This window comes from Podarcis gaigeae (genome assembly GCF_964106915.1).
Source record: "Podarcis gaigeae genome assembly, chromosome: 17".
In the NCBI taxonomy this organism is placed as follows: domain Eukaryota; kingdom Metazoa; phylum Chordata; class Lepidosauria; order Squamata; family Lacertidae; genus Podarcis; species Podarcis gaigeae.
In genome coordinates, this window is record NC_139694.1 from 9442723 (window position 1) to 9467090 (window position 24368).

At 45.3% G+C, this 24368-nt stretch overlaps 1 protein-coding gene across 1 annotated transcript in view; it reads right to left on the reverse strand.

Moving 5' to 3' along the window:
- Positions 1-24368, reverse strand: part of LOC310834713 (transient receptor potential cation channel subfamily V member 6-like) — a 73073-nt gene that overhangs the window by 30177 nt on the left and 18528 nt on the right. The window contains exons 2-3 of the mRNA XM_083718855.1: positions 2203-2300; positions 819-941 (exon numbers count right to left, since the gene is read on the reverse strand). Of these exons, the coding sequence (XP_083574981.1) occupies positions 819-941; positions 2203-2300 (221 nt within the window). The remainder of the gene's footprint in view (positions 1-818; positions 942-2202; positions 2301-24368) is intronic.

The following is a 24368-nucleotide window of genomic DNA, read 5'->3' on the forward strand; positions in this document are numbered from 1 at the left end:
CACTGGGCAAAATATTCCTGCCCTGCAAGGAGCTGGAATGAACAGTCCCTTTCAACTCTACAGTTGTATGATTCTAACCCCTAACTTCCAGGTCATTCATGAACAAGTTTGAAAGCACCAGTCCTAATATGGGCTCCTATTCTAGGATGCACACTCAATTCATACAGAACACTAGCCTGGCCTGCCGGGCTGCAACATGGCCCCACAAAAACCAAATATGCACCCTAGAACATGTATCCCATGCAGGGCAAAGTCATGGAACTGTAGAGTTGGAAGGGACCCCAAGGGTCATCTAGCCCAACCCCCTGCAATGCAGGAATCTCAGCTAAAGCATCCATGACAGATGGCCATTCAACCGCTGCTTAAAAACCTCCAAGGAAGGAGAGTCCACCATCTCCCGATGGTTCCAAGTCAGACGTAACTAAATTATTACACACAGACAATGGTAATGTATTGCTTCATAAATAGTTGTTTATGATCAAACTCCTAAATTTGCATCCTTGGGATCTGAAGCATTGGCTCCACCTAACATTGGCCTTCACAAGGGCATGAGGACACGAGGACAAGGGTGTGAGATGGACATGAGGGGAAGGTTTTCTGGGCCCAGGTTATGGATCTGGCGACCCCATTCTGGCTTTGGTTTAGACACATTTTTATAGTAAATATCACTTGTTCCGAGTGCTGTCTTAGTTTTATATTTAATAGATCTCATGACTGTTGATGTTTTATTCACTACTGTTTTATTTATATTGCGAGACGCTTTGAGAGCTTATTGCAAAACTGAATTGCAGGATATGGATGTCTCTAATAATAATTACCTGTGTAAAGTTCTGACGTCATAGCCTCGTTCACTAGTTCCGGAGCTGCATCCATCAGGAGTTGGGCTGCTTCCAAGCTATTATACAAGGCAGCTACATGAAGAGCTGTCTCCCCAACAGCACCTAGAGAAACCACCAGATATAGAGAATATATGGCCACATGTTGTCAATTCTGCCAGCCTGCTGAAGGCGCTCACAGAAGTTATGAGAAGTCAGCTCACCCTTGCCGGTAGACACTATTGCAGGCCAGTGCTCCTCCCACCTGCCATGATCTGGGGATGAAGGTCCCATTGGGTCACTTCATGGGTGGTGGGCAAGGCTCCTGAGCCTAGTTTGCTGCCCAGCAGGAGGATTCACAAACTTAGCAAATCGCGAGCAGACATGGGGGCAGGCCACTCCCACGGGGCGGACCAATAGGGCTTCTCTTGGGTCCATGCTCTGGGAATAAAAGGTGGCCCGTTCCTATGTCAACTACCACTTCTTTGACGGCTCTCCCACCCTCCCTGCCTGTCTGTTTGGTGCATTGTGCTTTCATCAACCTTACTATGGACATTGTTGGTCGCCATATTCAGGACCAGGTTGACATTTTCCCACTTGGTGAATTGGCTGCAGCCCTATGGATATTGCTACCATCACAGCTTTGGCGGTTTAGGCATTGGGTAGGCATACGCTTGGACAGAGGGCAGGTTGTAGCCTCTGCCTGCCTCTCAAAGAATGGGGTATCCTGTTAAAGGGATCCAGAGGAGCTGCTTCCATCTGGACACCCAGGGGCCACAGCACTCCCCAGGTGCAATCCATTGTGGGAGTTAATTTTTAATGTAGGTCAATAACTCCCTCGCTTCCAGTTGACCCCAAAATTAATTCCTCCCGGGAGGCAGGCCAGAAATGGTTGGTTCTACCCAATGCCTTTGCCAAATTTCTTACATCTGTAGTCAATAAAGTTGTGGCCTGATCTGACCCAAATATAAGTTGCCATGTCTCACTGTTTCACTGTTTAAGATGGGCAGTCAAGTGATGGGGGCACCTGGGCATGCAGCTACTTCAGATGTGTTTTGACCAGGAGATGTGAAACTTTATATTGTGTATTGTAGTTACGGGTGTTTGCAGTTTGTGTCATTGGTTTTTATAGCTGAAAACTGCTTCAAAGCCTATTCTGGCATTAAGCGGTATATAAGTAAATCAAGTTTGTTTTGCGGTAGGAGGACCAGGAACCACATGGCATATATACTTCCTGTTCCTCCTGCCACATCTGAAGCCATCCTTGGCCTCCTTCAACCCAAGAACTCATTTTCTATCACTGTCTCCCTTTTGCTCCTCCCCTCAAGGTCCTTGTGCTTTATCTTAGCAGGCAATGTGGACAAGATGAGAAGCATGGATTCCATACCTCTCTCGTGAATGTCGCAGCTGTGGCTGGCAAGGAGCTTCTGAATGGCAGAGACATCGTTCTCCTTGGCAGCCAGGAGGAGGGGAGATTCCCAGATCCTGAAACAAGCAGAAAGCAAAATAAATTCAGAATAATGTGCATTACAACCCACATGACCCATGGAGGAGGATTTTTCTCATCACATCAGCAAAGTTGTCTTTCAAAACTAAGACAACTGTCTTTATCAGCAAGACAACTAAAAAAAAAAAAAAATGCCCTAGAGATATCAACAGACACATCCAAGAGGATTCCGCTTTCAATAGTTGATCTTCAACCAAAGGCCTGCAGGGTTTTCAGAAAAAGAAAATAATTGTTCTTGCGCGGTGGTAAAAGTTACACTGAAGACATGAAATGCTAACTCCGCTAACAACTTGGAAAGTCTTCATTCCTCTATTCCGCAGCATCTGTTGGTAAGACTAATTACCATCAATACAAGGCAAAAAGTGATATTTCAGTAATCTTATTTTTAAAATACTTTTTCTGGTACACTGCCCTCATTTACACATAACTCTAAGCCAAACCAGGGTAAATGCGAATGTGTGTGCATGCAGCTACACAGGGAGTAAATCACTGCTGCTTTGCTCCTCTCATGGTCCTCCTGCTGCCACACTATACCTGGAGCTAAGCCATGGTTTGTCACTTAGGATTATGTGCAAACTTGGGGGCAAGCCAGCTGCTGACACAGGCAGGCAGAGACTATGAAGAGTTAAATTCAGGCAGAAATATCTGTATGTGTTTGTTCTAAGACATGCCAGCAGATCTGCCCATCAGGGTTCAATCGCTGGCTTGGATAGCCAACAAAGGTCCTCCCAACATGCTTCCAACACACAAAGCTGCAAGAAAAGGTAGCAGCCCTCAATGAAGACGCGTCTCATTAAACCTATGTAACAATTTGGCTTTGAAAAAGGAGACACACAGAAAGAGAAGCCGCCGGGGGCAAAGAAGGAATTCAGAGTATTATTAATAGGATTCAAATCAACCAGAAAGGTTTCCTGTGCAACCTCTCTTGAAACCAAGAGGAGTTCAGAAGGCTCCAGCAGTGTTCTTGCCCAGCCATTCAAGGGGCACAAAGTTCTGCAGGAGAAGTTCACGGTGCCCTGTGTCCTTCTTTAACTGGATGTGAAACATAATAGGAACTAGCTAGAAAAGAGGAAATCCTTTCCTTTGAGAGCGAGTTGAAGAATCTTTAGAGGGGAACAAATGGACTCCTAATTTGTGCCTCCAAAGCGTGCTTAGGGAAAGGGATTCAAGACTATTGGAGGCACCATTTTGTAGGAGCCCTCCCTCATCATCAGGTTCACAGCTGTCTTTATAATGCCTTCGAAGAATGCAAAACCTTCCGAGTATAAGAGACAGGGGGAGCAGCAACGATCCTCTCTCACACCTGTAACACACCTGTGCATGGCAGAGGTTTGCCAGTGCACACAATGATGCTCGATTAGAGGACAGAATAGGGGGTCCCCAATCTGCAAGGATGAGCAGCTGTTTGCCCTGGCCCATTATGTTATTTGCCCCACAGCTGGCTCTGCCATATGTCCCAACTTCACTTGCCTTCCAATTTAACTTGGGAGGATTTCTACACCATTTCAGAATTTGCACATGTGTGACTTGCTAGTCTTCCTTTTTTTTTTTTTTAATTGACAGGGTATTGATGTGCGCAAGTACATCTGCTCTGGTTAGAACACCGCGCAACGGTGATGCAATTGTATAATGGCATCGCGGGTCATTTTCGCTTGCTGTTTTAATCACCACAGACTGCCAATAATTCCTAGAAGACCTCTTCAAACTTGGCAAATGCCAAATGCCAAAACATTTCGCTTCATCCTTGATTATTTTTCCTATAATAAAATCATTAGTTGTTCTGTGGTACTTTGGCTCACGTTCCCCATTGTGTTGTGTTGTGTGTGTGTGTAACATCTGTGTGTACCTACACATATGCACGTTTTTTGGGTTTTTTTATCTGAGGGTTTTATTAATGGGCATTGGGATCAGTTAGTCCCCAATCATAGTAATGAGGGGATAATGGGTATTCCCAACTGTGGAGAAAAAATTGATTAAAAAGACACAATGGCTTATTTCTGTTGATGTAGGAGCTAGGCTAGGAATACTTAAGGTTAAGTATGACATTTTTATTCATATCTCAATGAGGTTTTCAGCTGAAGTACATGAATAAGGTATCAAGTGGGAACTAACACTGGAGCTCATTACAGACTCCAAATACCAGCTATCCTTATTATATTTTCACATAAAAATGGGGTAATTGTCAAATGCACCTTAAAAAATCCAGCTAATACTTGACCACACTATTATATAAGAAAAGCATTTTTTGAAAATAATTTGTTTAAAAAATTATCGTATTTTTTGCCCCATAGGATGCACCGGCCCATAAGGTGCACCTGGGTTTTTTTGGGGGGGGAATAAAGGGGGGAAATTTATTTTTTCCCCAGGCGCGGGGCAGGGGCGGGGGAAGCCCGAGCTTTCCCCGACCCCAGCCCCCAGAATAGGCAGCTCTCCGCAAGCCATGGAAGCCCAGCGCCAGGCTCCCACGGCTTGCGGAGAGCTGCGGGAAGCTCGAAGCCTGGGCACGCTGAGCTCAGCGCGCCCAGGCTTCAGCATGCAGCAACTCTCCGCAAGCCGTGGAAGCCCAGCGCCGGGCTTCCACGGCTTGCGGAGAGCTGCCTGTTCTGGGGGCTGGGGTCGGGGGAAGCTCGGGCTTCCCCGCTTTGGCATGCAGGCAACTCTCCAAAAGCCGTAGGAGAGCTGCGCGAAGCCGCGAAGCCCTCCCATGGCTTGCTGATAGCCCTGGAGAGCAACCAACCCCTCTCGCTCTCCAGGCTTCAGCAAAAGCCTGCATTCACCCCATAGGACGCACACACATTTCCCCTTCATTTTTAATGGTTTGTCATGGGCTGGATGCAGAGGAATGTTGGGAGATATCAGCTGGGGAACCCCCCAAGGGAACTCCCAGGGGAAGAAGGCTCAGAGCCAGGGGGTTGGACAATAATGACTAGTCAGAGGGATAAGAGGAAGAAGACTGGGAAGAGCTGGTGTCAGAAGCTGAAGAGGTAACAGGGCTTAGTGAGCAGAGAGAAGATGGGGCAGAGAGCAGTCTACAATCAGAGGCAGAAGTAGAGGCTGGAAAAGAGGGGGACCAAGAGGCAGAGATGAGGCAGGCTGGTGAAGACACCAGGGTGTCTCCCCTTCCTGTTGCAACCCGCTCCCCTCTTATCTGGCCTCCCAGAACCAGAAGAGGCATAAAGAGGCAGCAGCAAAGACAGGCAAGACGACAGAGACAGTATAAACTGGAGAGGGGAGAACCTTGTATACCACCTTGAGTTCCTTAGAGGAAAGGTAAGGGTAATAAATGCAATTTAAAAATTAATAAAATCCGTGAGTCGAGGGGAAACTAAGGGAGAGGAACAGTGTATCCCCCACCACCACCACCATGCAAATAGACTCTCAGCTCATCCTTTTGTTGTGGCTGGATGATGAAGATGATGCAAGAAGTAATAATTTGTTCTAGATGAATTCATTTATGTATGTTAACCATCTATAGTTGCCACTGAGTTCACGGCAGCACGTGCATTAACATGATACGAACACCCAGCCCAATAGCGGTGGCTGCATGTTTCCACCTCATTAAAGGTAAAGGGACACCTGACCATTAGGTCCAGTCGTGGACAACTCTGGGGTTGCGGCGCTCATCTCGCTTTATTGGCCGAGGGAGCCGGCGTACAGCTTCCGGGTCATGTGGCCAGCATGACTAAGCCGCTTCTGGCGAACCAGAGCAGCGCACAGAAACGCCGTTTACCTCCCACTGGAGCGGCACCTATTTATCTACTTGCACTTTGACGTGCTTTTGAACTGCTAGGTTGGCAGGAGCAGGGACTGAGCAACGGGAGCTCACCCCGCCGCGGGGATTCGAACCACCGACCTTCTGATCGGCAAGCCCTAGGCTCTGTGGGTTAACCCACAGCGCCACCCACATCCCCTATTCCCACCTCAGTACTCCCTGCTAAAAAGCACTGCAACATAAAGATCTCTGTTGCGTTCTAGGCAGCTGCAACACTTGGGGAGTTGTTAAACTGTGGGGGCAACCCTCAAACTTAAGGACACCTGGCAAATTTAAAATCTAGGTGCCAATCAACCCTTTCAGGAAGAATTAGAAAAGCGGAGAACTTGTTTAACTTCACTCCTGTCAATAAGGCGCGGAAAAAATGTATTTAATCTTGGCCGTTTCCCATATGGAGATTTCTGGTGGCAGAATGCCAGCTTACGATCTCTTGGAGTGTGGGAATAGCTGGAAAATGTCAAGGCCCAAAGCCCAGCAGGAATCAGCTCCTGTGCTCACACGACGCCAAGGATTACCTCAATTAAGGAAAACTTGTCTGTCTGAGGGGAGCTGGTCCGCCGGAAGACAGAGGGCACAGCCCCAAGTGCCACACCTCAGCCCATTTTAATTAAAAACCCTGGGCCCAGATCCAACAAATGCCCCCAACTGAGGAAGTGAGGCTGGCACCAGTCTTGAGGCAGAATCACTCACACTAAATGGAAACAGCTTGGCACCGATTCATGGCATCCTTTTCCCTCCTGCTATGAACTATCAGGGCTTGTTATGTTTTATTTAAACTCCTGCTGCCTTTTGGAGCGAGCTGTTTTTGTTTATTTTATGGATGGAGAAGAGAGAGAATATTACTGGAAAGGAAGGTGTAGCCTCACGAATGTCGTGAAAGGAAGGTGTGCGGAAAGCAGACACAGCTGATATACTGGTTTTTGCACCAATGCTTAATATAAATATATATCTAGAGCATTCTCGGCTTCATTGAATACTTGATCAGCATCAAATAATAGGTAATCAGTTTGCAGTATTAGCTTTGTATGCTGCTTCAAGGACTGCTTGCAAATAGTTATTTTTATCATTTCTAAGCAACAATTAACAAAAAAATAAATTTGATGATAATTGACCGGAATCCCAGTCCTATGTATATTGCAGCCAAATGAGCATTTTGCTTATAAAGGAAATTCTGATTTAGGATAGGAGAAGGATAATTTCCCCCAGAAACGTCTACTTGATAAATCATTGTGGGCCAGTTTCAGAATTTTGTGGGGCTCGTTTTTTTAAAAGGGGAAAGTGTTCTTTCGCAGTGCATGAACTTTCCCTAAGTAAAGTAACATTCTCCTAGGAAAAAACTGCCTCCTCCTCTCAGATTAAACCGGGCAGCAGGTGGCTGTGCCTCCTTTGAAAGGGAGCAGACACTGCAAAAGAGGAAGCCTTCTGTGTGCCGCAGTATACTTTTTCCATCTTGGCAAAATGACTGCACTGGCGCTGGTGCCTTCTGAGAAGTTGTCCCTGTAAAAGCATTGGACATTTTAACCCTTAGTCTCATGGACCTGAGGCCCTCCCCAGCCCCAGTAGTAAGGTGTTTATGAAACCGCCCGCCCACCTGCCATTTCAGCAGAGTTGCAGCAAGTTTATACCCTTTCCCAGGGACTAAATATTGACCCAGGGCAGCTGCGTACATTATTGCTGAGAATTTCCCACGAACACCGGGAACATTGGACTGGTCAGTAAAAAAACCTAGTACTGCCATGTGTACTAGAGGTACGCGGGTGGCGCTGTGGTCTAAACCACTGAGCCTCTTAGGCTTGCCAATCAGAAGGCCGGTGGTTCGAATCCCCACGATACAATGAGCTCCCGTTTCTCTTTCCCAGCTCCTGCCAACCTAGCAGTTCGAAAGCACACCAGTGCAAGTAGATAAATAGGCACCACTGTGGTTGGAAGGTAAATGGCATTTCTGTGCGTTCTGGTTTCCGTCACAGTGTTCTGTTGCACCAGAAGCGGTTTAGTCATGCTGGCCACAGGACCCGGAAAGCTGTCTGTGGACAAACGCTGGCTCCCTTGGCCTGAAAGCAAGATGAGCACCGCAACCCCACAGTCACCTTTGACTAAACTTAACCATCCAGGGGTCCTTTTCCTTTACCTTTTACTACCATCTGAAAAGCAAGCGAACAGCTGATTCTGCCCCCGAGGTGCCAGTGATCTGCCCTGGCTACACATGGAAACCCACTAAGAATTATCTTGCAAACCCCTTGGGGCACAGAGGGAAAGAGAACACCTGACCTTCTAGAAACCACCGAAGGTCTTGAGGACAAGACGCCACAACCCAAATACATTCAACTTGCCTTCCATGCAGCTTTAATTAACATTTAATATAAAGAGAGGGAGAAATATACGGTGTCTGCTTTTAATTGTGGGATTTTATTTGCATCCAGGCAGCAGGGGATCGCTAAATTTTACGTTTCAAATAGTCATAAAAATGGGTAACTGCAAGTGGCCCACAATGGAGATGGGTAGGAGAGAGGATATATGATAGTATTATGAATAATAATAATAATAATAATAATAATAATAATTCATTTTGTTTTAAATTGTTCTTTCGGAGGAGTGATTCTCCTCCAATCTGCCGGCACATAATATCTGGTTGGGATGTGTAGAAATGTGCATTTGGAAAAAATATTTGTAAATTCCATTTCTAGGCCCATTACCAAGCCTTCCAGATCTTAAAGTATTATCTCTGTATAAAATACCGTATGGGAGTGGCGAAGGAGGCAGGTTCCCCCTCTAAGAGCCTATGCATGCTGAATCAGAAGCAGGTGCTGATGACTTTCAAGGAACTTACTCCAGAAAATAGGGTTGCAGCCAAGCAGTGCTATCTTACTCAGAAGGGAGTCCCACTATGTGTAATGGGGCTTGCTCCCAGATAAGTATTACAGGACTGAAGCCTTACTGCTATTTATTGTGTTGTAGATCATTTTCCATTTCATACCTTCCAACATTTCTCCAATGAAAATAGGGATGCCCTTAATAATAATAATAATAATAATAATAATAATAATAATAATAATATATTTATACCCCTCTATCCTCAACTGATGCTTTTGAATTCTGGTGCTGGAGGAGACTCTTGAGAGTCCCATGGACTGCAAGAAGATCAAACCTCTCCATTCTGAAGGAAATCAGCCCTGAGTGCTCACTGGAAGGACAGATCCTGAAGCTGAGGCTCCAATACTTTGGCCACCTCATGAGAAGAGAAGACTCCCTGGAAAAGACCCTGATGTTGGGAAAGATGGAGGGCACAAGGAGAAGGGGATGACAGAGGACAAAATGGTTGGACAGTGTTCTCGAAGCTACCAGCATGAGTTTGACCAAACTGCGGAAGGCAGTGGAAGACAGGAGTGCCTGGCGTGCTCTGGTCCAGGGGGTCACAAAGAGCCAGGCACGACTAAACGACTAAACAACAACAACATCCTCAACTGACTGGGCTGCCCTAGCCACTCTGGATGGCTTCCAACATATATAAAAATATAATGAACTTTTTTTAAAAAAACTTCCCTATACAGGGCTGCCTTCAGATGTCTTCTAAAGGTTGTATAGTTATCTCCTTGGTTCGGGGGTTGCATAACTCCATACCCTCCAACATTTCTCCAATGGAAATAGGGATGTCCTGAGGAAAAGCAGGACATTACAGGATCAAATCAGAAACCGGAACGGCTTCTGTAAATCCAGGACTGTCCCTGGAAAACAGGAACACTCAGAGCACCTGCCAATTGTGTTGGATTGGAGCCACCGTTATGCTTCTGCCTGGTTTTAACTGAACATTTCCTGGTCTTTCTTTCCCTCTGTCTCTTTCCTAATAGCCAATGGGCAGAACAACTCAACAATTAATGGATTCTATTATATATAAAATACCAAATTAAAACCAGATTAGAGGAGATTAAAACAAGTGCCAGAAAACCACCCACGATTGTTATAATCCTAGGTGCTAAAAGCCAGCACACAAAGAAAGGACTTGCAGTGCTTCCTGTAGAACTTCGTAGGGCAAATCTTCACCATGCGTTCAAAGCACATTCAATGCACATTTAAAGCACATAACTTCACTCAGTCAAGCCTAGGAACTGTGATTCCTTCTCTCTCTCATGTGGTTAACAATTCTGAGCACACATAACAAACTACAGTTCCCATGTTCCCATAGTTGTTGTTTTTTTGGGGGGGGAACCATGTGCTTTAAATGCGTGTTCAATTTGCTTTGAATGTATGGTGTGGATAGAACCACTGTCTCCAATCACCAGGGGAGGGCGAGAGGGAAATGGGACAGAGGTAAGAAGTAGATGGAAAGCAGCTTATGTTACATACAGTGGATCTGGAAGCCAGGACAATTAATTTTGGATGAATTAAGATGGGTGGCAAACATGGTAGAAGCCATGCTCATTCAAAGGCTACACTACTGTCCCGTCCTTGAGGTGGGCTGGCAAGGGGGGTAGTATATTGAGTGAACTGCGGATAGCACAGTTGGCAGAGTATGAGGCTCTTAATCACAGGGTTGTGGGTTCGAACCCCATGTTGGGCAAAAAATTCTTGTATCGAAGAGGGTTGGACTAGATGACCCTCATGGTCCCTTCCAACTGTACAATTCTATAATTCTATTATTCTATTCACCAGCAGCAGCAGAAAAAATGTGCAGCTACTCTGGGGTGGGAGAGACCTCCCCACATATAAGAAAAACTCAGTAAAGGAAAATATATTTCTGGTGAAGAAATGCACTACATTTGAAAGCAAACCATTTTGCTTATTCCCCAAGTGCACGATAAAACTCTGCCATAAAAAACCATCATGACAAACCAGAAGATAACCTGCATGTGTGGTATGTGGAAGGATCTATAAAGCATCTTGGCAAGAGACAGCAATTATTAATTTTGAAGATGGATTCTGGCAAGCTGAGGAGGAGGAATGCTATTTGCATTATACTAGATTTTAAAATGTATTTACAACCATACCCTGCAACAAGACCACACAAGCGGTTTCTTGGAAGAGCAGTGTTTTAATGTCTAGAAAACAATTATTTCTGAGACTCGTTGCTTGAGCAGCGCGTGACGTCGCAGCAGGGAATTCAGAGAGCTGCAGAGTGTATCACTCAAGATCACCAAGACAAGGTCACACGTATCTTGAAATATGTTGTTCAATGAATTAAGCATATAAGAAATTAGGGGAGAAAATAACGAGAGGACGCTCACGGTCCCAATTCTACGATTCTATGAACAAAAACTTTGCTCTCTTCATGCATACTGACAGCCAGGGCAGTGTTTAAATCTCCATGTGATATTTGTTGTTATTAACTATTAATTTGCTCTTATTAACGGCCAATGGCATTGTACTATGTAGGCATTTTTATTTCCTTCACAGCAGGATCTGGGAGAGCAACTCAACTTACAGTACTTCCTCTGAACACCGTTTTGCTTGTTTGGCAGGGCTTGTGTTCCCAACAGCACCTCGCACAAGTAGCATATATCTGAATATATTAGTCAATGTAGTGGCATTTTAAGGCCAAATGGTGGCAGCATCGACCAGAGCAATTTGTAGGCTCTAATCCAATACAGATTTAGGAACTATTCTAGTGGGTTTAAGCCTGTCTAGCTCTGTGTTGGATTCAGACACCAGAATTCAGTGGCTAAAACCAGAGGAGTCTAGTGCATTGCAGACGTCCTTACAGTGCCTACAAGCTTTAGGCAGCAATTGTGTTTGAGACAGGTACATGGGTGTTATTAAGTCGGAATGCCAGCGCACATGTTTATATGTGTTTATATGTTTATATGGGACGAGGGTGGCGCTGTGGTCTAAACCACTGAGCCTCCTGGGCTTGTCAATCGGAAGGTCAGCGGTTTGAATCCCCGCGATGGAGTGAGCTCCCATTGCTCTGTCCTAACTCCTGCCAACCTAGCAGTTCAAAAGTAAACCAGTGCAAGTAGATAAATAGGTATCGCTCCGGTGGGAAGGTAAACGGCGTTTCTGTGCGCTCTGGTTTCCATTGCGGTGTTCTGTTGCACCAGAAGTGGTTTAGTCATGCTGGCCACATGACCTGGAAAGCTGTCTGTGGAGAAACGCCAGCTACCTTGACCTGAAAGCGAGATGAGCACTGGAACCTCATAGTCTCCTTTGACTGGACTTAACCATCTAGGGGTCCTTTACCTTTTTCACCTGCATACGAGCATGAGCCTAGGATTGTAGCAGTGCACTCAAACTAGCATCCCCACTCCCACAAAATCTTTCATTCAGTATATTCAGAAAGAGTGTTGTCGTCCCCGCCGTTGGCCTTGTGCCGGCGATATTTCAGGCCACGTGTGAACCCAGAGGGTTGAAAATATTCACATCCTTGGGAGAGATGGGTTTAAATGGAGGATTACCGATTTAAAAGTAAGGGTTTGTGGGCAGACAAAGTGAAGAGTAACTCTCCTTGAAATGGGGGAATATGTTATAGTTAAGTAAAAAATCTAGCAGGAGCCGAAAATGAGAAGGGAGATGAAGAGGGAAGGAAACTGGGGGGGGGGGGGGTTGAGATCAAGGATAAAATGTTTAAATATGTTTAAGTTTTTGAAATGCAATTTGGAAATGTATGCAATAAGGGTAGGAAGAGAAACATCAAGATGGCGGGGTGGGACGTCAAATTCATATCGAATTTGAATGATCGTGATGCTAAATTTGTTAAAGTTTTTGAACAGCAATGAAAATTATTTGGCAGAAAGGGGAAATGTTCACATCCTTGAAAGTGGGCATCGCCAGCTGGCAACTCTGCCAAGCACTATTTTGCCTAAATAATATTGATTTATACTGATAATTTGATATTTTAAGCGCTATATTGTTCTTATTTTAATGGAATTTAGAAATTCACGGTTTGAGATGTACTTGATTTAAACGTATTTTAATTTATTAATTTTATTTTGTTATACCTGTTTTGCTGTATGATGTATTGAATATGGGCCTATGGCCGTAATAAACTATCTAGATCTGCCAAGCACTTTGTGCCAAGAAAGGGATACAGAAAAAGCCAGTGGAAAAACCAACCCTACAAAAATTCAGTAGATCCAGGCGCTCTGGTAGGCTGATCTGACCTACGAACTCTAGTATTTAAAGGCCAAAGAAGATACAAACTTGCCAGTTTGGCTATTTAGTGTATGTGTACATTTTAACTTTTTTTGCATTAAAAGGAGAATGTGGGAGAGGAGGGTGGAACACAGGCAACACCTTCTCATGCGCTCCACAATGTTCTCTCCCTGCCTGTTCACTTCTGGTATCAAGGCCACATAAAAAGTTTCTACTGAAACAACTAGTGTTTACTTTGAAAAGCTATGAGCCATTTTAAGGTGCCCCATCACCTGCCAATTTACTGTAAATTCTACCGTAAATTCTACAGCTGGTTACGCAAACACTTGGCAAGAAAAGATGGCTTTGTTCGCTGTGCGTGAGGACAGGTGACCAGCCCAAACTCCCATGCATTTAATTATAACCTGCAGCTTCTGCTGCTGAAGATGTACTTTTTCTCTTCAACTCCCGACCTTGTGTTCCTTTCCTAGCACAGACTGCATTTCCACAGACTGCATTTTTCAAACATGTTGTCTTCAATTTCTTTAGCTGCTTCCTTCAGAACCTTTTGTCAAGGCAAAAGTATCAGCTGCCCCGTGGCACGTCACAGCTGCAGTTGGGATGCCTGCTTACCTGGGAACTCAAGGGACTTACTTCTGAGTAGACATAGCATATGGTGTAAACATGTTGTTACAAAAGTTGGGTGGCTCGCCCTGTCTCTGCTGAGCGGTAGCAAGAGCCTATGGGGCTTCAGGCACTCATCCAGGGTCTGTGGTTCCCTTTGGAGAATTGAGACACGGCAGAGACTGTCATAGCTTTAAGAAATATGGTTTATCCACCTATTTACGCCTATGCATGGAGGGAGGCCAGATCTTCCAGCATGGTCATTTCAAGAGGGGCTTGTCCCTCACAGCAGTGCAACCAGCCTTCAGCCAACCTGCCCAAGATGGATCCCAGTCTTTTCTCTGCTTCCTCCTTCTTCCCAGCAACTCTTGCTCAAGACTCCTTTTTCCTGTCTGAGGTGGCAGGACCCCATCACCTTGGCAACTTCTGTCTCCCCAGGCCAAAGGATTCCTCTCGGATGGCCCATCAACCCCTTTTGTCATGTTAACAGATCTGCTCTTCAACAGGTAAGCCAGGCTGGTTTGCATAAACCAGCCCTGGGATTCCTTGTCTGGCACAGTTCTGCAGCTTGTACTTTCATCCATATCCCAATTAATCAAAACCCTACCATTTATCAATTTCTAGGGTTTAGGCCCCACAATACAGTGGTACCTCGGGTTACATACGTGTCAGGTTACAGACTCTGCTAACCCAGAAATAGTGCTTCAGGTTAAGAACTTTGCTTCAGGATGAGAACAGAAATCGTGCTCTGGCGGTGTGGCAGCAGCAGGAGGCCCCATTAGCTAAAGTGGTGCTTCAGGTTAAGAACAGTTTCAGGTTAAGAACGGAGCTCCAGAACGAATTAAGTACTTAACCCGAGGTACCACTGTGTGTGTGTGTGTGTGTGTGTGTGTGTGTGTATACACACACACACACACCCCAATCTCTTGCAAGCAGGCATCCACAAACCTCCCCAATGTTTCCACACACATCTCTGCTTTACCAACATGAAATACTGCAATGTTTGAGACAATTACAAATGTATTTGCATCCACATAATTCTCATACGGTTGGGCTTTCCAAATGGTTAGCTTGCATCCTAGCATGTGGGCTTCCTTCCCCACTCAAAATGCTAGCCAGCTTGCCATTGCCTTGGCAACAGGTTGTCGCTCAGAATATTTGACTATTGCACTTCCTCCATGTTCTCTGTAATTGGCTCAATTGCGCAGCATGCTAATGTTTTCTGTTTTCACAGATCTGTGGTTGACTGTTCGGAAACCTGCTGGTTTGTTTGGGACGTTTGTCCATAATAGCTACAAATATCTCACTCTAATAAAGGAAATAAAAAACACAAATGGATACCAACTGTGGTCCTAGTTTATAAAATATGCTTCATTGTTACTAGCTAAAGGAGTTGAAGGTTACATTTCTCATTCTCGAACATGTCGCCCAGACTGCTAAATCAGAACTCTGCCTCTGCCAGAGGTTCAAGCCATTTGTTTGACAAGCATGACACTTCTGATGCAAGCCTGGTGATGGTGGGGAACCCCAATAGTGTATTTCATGCAGATTTCTCCAATACATTGACCAATACCTGCTATTCATTTCTAATATCTCTGGACACAGCAAAAAAAATTTACTGTGAACTCCACGCCCAATAACTTGGAAGCTGGTTTCAGAGACTGCCAGCATTTTTCAGAATTGATACCTGAGGGATTGGGATGGAGGAGGAATCAATTTGAAATGGATTTATACATGGAACTTGCAACCCAATGTTCTGACCCAATGTTACTTTGCTTGCATGAGACCAGCTTATGTCTGCGCCACTTGTGCAATGTCAGGTGTTTTGCTAGTTCCCCTTTTCTCGCACAGGGCTTTGAAGGGATTCTTCTTATATTTCAGGTATAGGGCAGGTGGGATGGCTTGGCCGAAATTGCCAAATGGTGATACATGGATGTCTAGTGAGGCTTGCATGCTGCTGGCTCCCCACCCCTGCTCTAAGGAAAAGGACCCCTGGATGGTTAAGTCCAGTCAAAGGTGACTATGGGGATGAGGCGCTCATCTTGCCTTCAGGCCAAGGGAGCCAGCGTTTGTCCACAGACAGCTTTCCGGGTCATGTGGCCAGCATGACTAAACTACGTCTGGTGCAACGGAACACCGTGATGGAAACCAGAGCGCACAGAAACACCATTTACCTTCCCTTCTATTTATCTACTTGCACTGGTGTGCTTTTGAACTGCTAGGTTGGCAGGAGCTGGGACAGAGCAACAGGAGCTCACTCCGTCTCAGGGATTCGAACCGTCAACCTTCCGATCGGAAAGCCCAAGAGGCTCAGTGGTTTAGACCACAGCACCACCCACATCCCCTACCCCTGCTCTACATGAGCTGAACATGCCTTAGAAATTGCCCAACACTTCCTAGCAGTTGTGCATTTATACAGGCAATGGTGGGCAAATTTTCACAGAAATTTATGCACCATTAACTAATGTAACCCACCGATAAGCTCCTGGGCCCGGGTTCTAAGAAACATGACCCAGTTTCTAGCAAAGTCACACGCAGCAAGGGATCAATGTCTTCATATTATCTCACCCATCTAACTGAATGGGGATAACAGGCAGTGGAAGGAACTTCCTCAGTGGTGATTGGAAATTTCCCACTTTCTTCACATGGCTGACCTAGAAGAATTCCATCACTTGCACAATCAAGCAATCCTCCAGCCAGACTATAATATCTGGGCTGGCAGGGCAGAAAAGTTTGCTTTACCTCTCTGTACCAGCTTGCTAGAAAATTTGGCTGAAATTCACATGGCTTTCCTCACCCAGCAAATCAGCACTAACGCAACGGCAGCCTGCCCTTCATCATCCGCATTGTTGCAGATGTGCTCTCTGTAGAAGCCTGTGGTTTTTTTTACTCTCAAGCATCCAATACTCCATGCCAGGTTTCCTCTTTGCAGGCTGACAGGGGATCTGCACACACCACGGCCAGCTTTTGCAACATGCACATATATTATAGCACTGACGCGAATCCTGCATCGGCCGTCATGGGTGCCGGGTCCTGCCCCACTTTGTGGGTGCCCAGCGCAGGCCTGTGATGTCACACAAGTGGTGCAAAAATTGTGGGTGCTCTGCCCCTTCATGGGGAATGTTGTGGAGCACCCACAGCCCCCCACACTGTGTCGGCCATACACTTCTCCAGCTTTCATGTGCCAAATATTTAATGAGAGAAACAAGCCATATCATAGAATCCTAGAACTGTAGAGTTGGAAGAGACCCCGAGGATAATAATAATAATATAATAATAATAATTTATTATTTATCCCCCGTCCATCTGGCTGGGCTTCCCCAGCCACTGTGGGCGGCTTCCAACCAAATATTAAAATACAGTAATATTAAAATCCCCTTCATGGATTTTTGAGAAAAGCAATAACAAACCTAGACAGCATCTTAAAAAAGCAGAGACATCACCTTACCAACAAAGGTCCATATAGTAAAAGCTATGGTTTCCCCAGTAGTGATGTATGGAAGTGAGAGCTGGACCATAAAGAAGGCTGATCGCCGAAGAATTGATGCTTTTGAATTATGGTGCTGGAGGAGACTCTTGAGAGTCCCATGGACTGCAAGAAGATCAAACCTCTCCACTCTTTTAAGGAAATCAGCCCTGAGTGCTCACTGGAAGGACAGATTGTGAAGCTGAGGCTCCAATACTTTGGCCACCTCATGAGAAAGAAGACTCCCTGAAAAGACCCTGGTGTTGGGAAAGATGGAGGGCACAAGGAGAAGGGGACGACAGAGGACGAGATGGCTGGACAGTGTTGTGGAAGCTACCAGCATGAGTTTGACCAAACTACAGGAGGCAGTAGAAGACAGGAGGGCCTGGCATGCTCTGGTCCAGGCGTCACGAAGAGTCGGACACGACTAAATGACTAAACAACAACAACAACATTAAAAACAGTAATAATCATCTAGTCCAACCCTCTGCAATGCAGGAATATGCCGCTGTCCCATATGAGGCTTGAACCTGCAACCTTGGCATTAACAGCACCACGCTCTAACATACGGAGCTAAATGCAACCATTGTTTGTTGTTCATCTCCAGGTAGGAAAGTGGGAAGATAATGATTTTTCCAGTGCCGCCCTATGAGCAAGACAATGAAGCAGGAATGTGATGCAGAGATTCCCCATGTCCTAACCTGCTCCCTGCTACACCCTCACCAGATAGATTCATGAATGGCACAAGATTATATTGACAAATACTCAAATGCCACCTCGTCAAAGCCATTTCAGCTACTTTAATTAACATGCAGCTTCACAATGAGCCAAACCCATCCAGGAACGTTGGCAACTGGCACCCCAGCAGAACTCACCATGGGGCAGAGAAATGCCATTATGTATAAGTTGATTTATGAACAGTAAACAATGACAACATCACACCTGCTCAGTACAGCACATTACTGCCAATCTCGAAGGTGCCAATGTATACTGTGAAGTTCGCAGTTTTTAAAGAGCTCTGGGAAGTTTATGTCACACTTTGTAAACTGGTGAAACACATTCCAAAATCACAACTGCTTCTTCCAGATGCTAGTTTCAGTTCCAAATGTTTGAAAACCTCCACATTGGAAGCCTCATGTTAACAGTACCATATGTCATGGACCGACTAATCCTATGGACAGGAGTTTGTGGTGGTTTTCTGGTTACAGAGCTTTCTTTTTCCATCTCTCCCAGCTGGTCAGCTCTTCCACAAAATCCATAAGCAAGTTAGCCACCAAATCGCAGCCATACATATATATATAGAACAATCACATGTCCTTCTCTCTTAGAGCACAGAAGATTCATGTGAATCCCCCCAGTCTCTGTGAGTTTAAGGTCCTGTCTTACCGATATCTAAGTGCATGTAGTTCAAAATGCAAAATCAAAGGTACTGATATAGTGCGCAGAGCCTTAGCCACACTGGCTTCCATCCCTGGCATGGGTGGGACCTTGAATGCAGGGTCAACATTTGCAGTCTCAATCATATCACCTACATAAGGCTTTTGTGTTAGCTGGAGCTGGTTCATATAATGAGTAGCATTGCCAGGTCTCGCCAAGGGATTTCATAGGAAGAGGGGAATATTGTAGCTAGTATTAGGGTTTATCAATCAATCAAACTTTTATTGCATTAGCATACAGCCATAGCAGGATTAAAAAAAAAAAATGCTACAGACAAACAGCCAAACAAAATTCAAAGCGATATTACTGCGATGGGTTTATGGACCATTGTGTTCTGGGAAACGGGTGGCACTGTGGGTTAAACCACAGAGCCTAGGACTTGCCGATCAGAAGTTCAGCAGTTCAAATCCCTGCGACGGGGTGAAGTCCTGTTGCTCGGTGCCTGCTCCTGCCAACCTAGCAGTTCGAAAGCATGAAGTGCAAGTAGATAAATAGGTACCGCTCCGGCGGGAAGGTAAACGGCGTTTCCGTGCGCTGCTCTGGTTCGCCAAAAGCGACTTAGTCATGCTGGCCACATGATCCAGAAGCTGTACGCTGGCTCCCTCGGCCAGTAAAGCGATGAGCACCGCAACCCCAGACTCATCCGCAACTGGACTTAATGATCAGGGTTCCCTTTACCATTACCTTTTTACCATTGTGTTAATTTTTCAAAGAGTACGTTACAATCATATAAAAGTGTACAGCTATTATGGGACCCCTTCCTGCCTGGTATACAGTGGAAGGGAGGCAGGAGAGGGTCGGAACAACCAGTGTAATATGGAAGGAGGATTTTTGATGACACAGGACTGGGGGGGGGGGGGTAGTGGAGAGAGACAATGGCCAGCATGCCCCTCCCCGCCGAGTCCACTTTTCCCAGGGTCCTCTCAAACCTGGCAGTGTTCCTCAGACACTCGCATCTAAACACAGCCAGGCCTTTGGGTGATTAACATTCCGTGTTCTTTTAAATGTGTTTTTTGGGAGAGATTATTGGTTTGCTTTTGTTTTATTATGTATTTTGTATTTTTAATATTGTGAACTGCCCCTGTTCGAAGGAGGTATACAAAATTTGAATAACAGCAGCAGCAGCTCTCAGAGGTGTAAAAAGCTAGTAATCTTAGCTGTAAGAAACAGATGTCTAAGATGTATGGAATGCTTTATGGGAACAAATTGTCCCTCTCTTGATGAAATCCTGGAACAAAAAGTCTACAATGAAACAAGGGCTTTTGACTTTAGTCAAGGGCACTCCAGACATCCACGGAAAGGCCTTGAAGATTTTAAGAAGCACATGTGGAAAGTAAGTAAAAAAAAACAAACCACCCAGCTACCTCAGAGTCAGCTCCTGAATGGCTTTCTCACATTAAGAAGTTTACCTAGATATGGTTGTATCCACAGCCTGCACCTATGTGTGTTTACATAGAAGTAAGCTCCAGCGAGTGTCATTCAAAAGTAAAAGTGCCCAAGACTGCCACCCCAATTTCCATCTTCTACACTAATTATATAATAAAAGAGTTCATTAAACATTTTGAAAATGTAGGGCTGTAAGCTTTGAGTTGGTTTATTCAGGATGCAGAATCCAATATTTCATGATGCAGGGCTTTTTAAAACAAAACAAAACAAAACATTTAAAGCATATGTACATACCTAATAAGGCAGGGTCTCGGAATCTGTGGCCCACCCTACATTGTTAGACTACAACTCCCATCATCACTGGCAACTGGCCATGCCATATGGGGCTGATGGGAGTTGGAGTCCAATGACATCAGGTGGGCTGCAGGTTCCCTGAAATATAGTTTTTACCTTGAAATAAATTCAACAGCGCTACTTCACTTGTCTTTTGTAGGCGTTGGTCAGTAATTTCACACGTATCTGTAAAGATGGAATCCCAAAATACAAAAAGGCTTTGTTGCATTCTCACATGTGCTAGAACAGGCACGTCCAACATCCAAGAGACAGCGATCTACTCCCACTATAAAAAACTGGCAGAGATCTACCCACTGGATTGACCAGAATTGTTGAGCTTTGGGGGGGGGGGGCTTCACCAAAGTTGTTTTTTTGGGGGGGGATGATCGATCAGGATCCCACAATCGACCATGATCGACCACAGACACCCTGTGATCGATCGGTAGATCACGACTGACCAGTTGGACATCCCTGTGCTAGAAGATTTCCTAACTTTGCACCCCCTCCAACACCCTGAGGTATGAATTTAATTAATATGCTCTAGGTGTAGAGGAATAAGGTGCCATTTCTGAACAGTTCTCAGTGCAATTTCCTTAAGTGACAGCTCATGATGATCCTGCCACTACATGGAAGAAGGTCCGTTAATGATTCAGTAGTTGAGTTAATTAGGACGCAGGTGGCGCTGTGGTCTAAACCACAGAGCCTAGAACTTGCCAATCAGAAGGTCAGTGGTTCGAATCCCTGTGATGGGGTGAGCTCCCATTGCTCGGTCCCAGCTCCTGCCAACCTAGCGGTTCGAAAGCACGTCAAAGTGCAAGTAGATAAATAGGTGGGAAGGTAAATGGCGTTTCTGTGCGCTGCTCTGGTTCGCCAGAAGCGGCTTAGTCATGCTGGCCACATGGCCAATAAGGCGAGATGAGTTTCGCAACCCCAGAGTCGTCCGCAACTGGACTTAATGGTCAGGGTTTCCTTTACCTTTAAGGAACCCAGGGTGGGGTTCACACTTTAGCTCTGGGGCTCCCTATGAAGGCAAGCCTACCTTTGGTCACCCCACCAAACCCTGAGCTTATGTAGAATCATCTTGGAAGGTAGAGGAAACAGGCAAATTCTGCCCACCTCTTTGTAAAGAACCTGCCATTGACTTTCTACCAAGAATCCCCAGACTCAGCTGTGGCCTCACCCCCATCAGTCACAGTGAACCAGGAAACTGCTTCTTTTTATTCTTCCTTCCCTGAAACAAGTAATTAGTGTTTCACTTCTTCCTCATATCTCTAATTCTTCCTCATATCACTAACTCTCCTGTTTTGCCTAATATGCTATCTTTTAGCTCCCATGCAGTTCAAATCCCAGTCATTTGCATTCAAACTCACCTCACCTGGTTAGATTTAGGCTTCCACTAAAAGCTGATTTCCACATTAAAAAAATTCAAAGTCACATTGTGAGTGTTAAATCGTTCAAAATCCCAATTTTTGAGTGCTTTAGATTAGCTGATGTCTCTTCATATTTTAATCTAGGCAGGCATGAAAATCCATAAACCGCCAGTTGCCAAACACTAAAATAACACTGTATGCCATCTTTTAAATACTAGATGTCAATGGATCTCAAATGCTCATTACTGAAATAATATAACAATATGTCTAGCATCAGTGGATGTCAAATGCAAATAATTAATATTTCACAACTATTCAAAATATTCAGAGATAATCTAGTATGAATATTTGCAGAGAACTTTTGAGGAGCCAATTCATTTTATCTCTGTTTCAGGATGTCCTACTGGCTAAGGTCTAAATGCATGAGTACAGCAGTGTATCTGTGCCAACGAGATACCAAACACTGTCTGGTTCCTTATCTTACAGACAAAAGCTAATCCCAACAGTGTTAATCTATCCACCTGGCAATCTAATACCTCTTGCAACAATCAGGTTTCAAGCTTTTTGGCTTCTTCCTTTCGGGACATTGCAACAAGCATTTTGCAATTCCCTCTCCATTGTGAGAGTCAACCTGACACTGACCTTCTGACTGCACCTCTGTGAAATACAGGATGTAGTTCACATGTAACATTTCAATCACGTCTCAGGCAAGCCACACTCTGGGGAAACCGAATAGTGCTACCTCAGCCCTGCCAAATTCAGCTTCACCCAGGAGGTACAAGTGTTTCCATCAAAGGCAAGCCATGTGTAAGAGCTGATTACAGAAAAGTGGCATGCAAGATGGCACTGTAAGCTTAACTGTGTGTGTGTGTGTGTGTGTGTGTGTGTGTGTGTGTGTGTGTAGTTTCACAAACCCCAACATCCCTGGAGCTGTAGGACATTTCAAAGGGCTTTTTCTATGCAGTCCATTTTTAATGAGGACAGAGTAGTCAAGTGTTTTTTTGTGGGGGGTTGCAATATTTGCCCTATGAATATTCAAATCCTTCCTTAAGCTTTGGCCTGACTTGGCCACTAAAAATTTAATGCTGATTAACAGGAATTCGAGAGCACTTAGGTTGAGTGGGAAAATATTGGGTTAGGTTGAGCTGGTGAGCAAGAAGGCAGCTTGGGAAGCAGCAAGAATATTCATCAGCTTGCAGGGTGAGGTATAACAACAACAACAATAATAATAATTTATTATTTATACCCCACCCATCTCGGTTTCCCCAGCCACTCTGGGCAGCTTCCAGCAGAATATTAAAATACAATGATTCATCAAATATTAAAAGCTTCCCTAAACAGGGCTACCTTCAGATGTCTTCTAAAAGTCTGATGTTTATTTCTTTGACATCTGATGGGAGGACGTTCCACAGGGCGGGCGCCACCACTGAGAAGGCCCTCTATCTGGTTTCCTGTAACCTCACTTCTCACCGTGAGGGAACCACCAGAAGGCCCTCGGCGCTGGCCCTCAGTGTCCTGGCAGAACGATGGGGGTGGAGATGTTCCTTCAGATATACTGGGCCTATCATACCAGGTATGGTCTCTAAACCACAGAGCCTACAGCTTGCCGATCAGAAGGTCGGCGGTCCGAATCCCCATGACGGGGTGAGCTCCCATTGCTCGGTCCCTGCTCCTGCCAACCTAGCAGTTCAAAAGCACATCAAAGTGCAAGTAGATAAATAGGTACCACTCTGGCGGGAAGGTAAACGGCGTTTCCGTGCACTGCTCTGGTTCGCCAGAAGCGGCTTAGTCATGCTGGCCGCATGACCCGGAAGCTGTACGCCGGCTCCCTCGGCCAATAAAGTGGGATGAGCGCCGCAACCCCAGAGTCATACACGACTGGACTTAACGCTCAGGGGTCCCATTACCTTTAGCTTTATCGTCATTTTATACCAGGGCTTGTTATGTGTCAGCCTGTTCTCCCTACCCACTCTACCCATAAATTTGTGAAAGGAGAGAGATTACCGAAATAGTTCAAGTCTCGGGTACTCTCTCGTCTTAGTGAAAGTGGCCCGGTAAAACTGTCCTAGGGGTAAGCATAACTACAAAAGCAGTGTCAGTGAGGCAATTCGCTGGCAGCCAACAGTTCAGGGCAATTTTTGGAGGGTGGGTGGGTAGGATTTAGGAGCTTCTCAGCAAGTGTCAAGAGGTAGCGATGGTGGCAGAGTACTTGGCAGTCAGAATTGCAGAAAGCACCACTCCACATTGGCTAGCAGCTACCATTGATTTCAATGACTCCCACTCCCAGCCAGTGATGGAGTCTTGGAATAGGTTATTTACCTAGTGGTGGAATCTCCCCAATAATTAATAGGGGATTAGAGAACAGTTCCAGGCAGATTTTGGAGACAGCTCAGTTGGCAGAGCATGAGGCTCTTGATCTCTTCTTCTTTCTATTCCATGGAACCATTTCCTATTTCAGCCCTCATCACTCCTTCTCCTCACTCCCCTCCCTCCATAAGCTGCCTTCTCAGGCCTCTAGCCCATTGTCCAACCCCTTCTGCCTGCCCCCATCCAGTGTCTGAAATTCACCAGGCACCAGGCACATTTTGCACCTGGC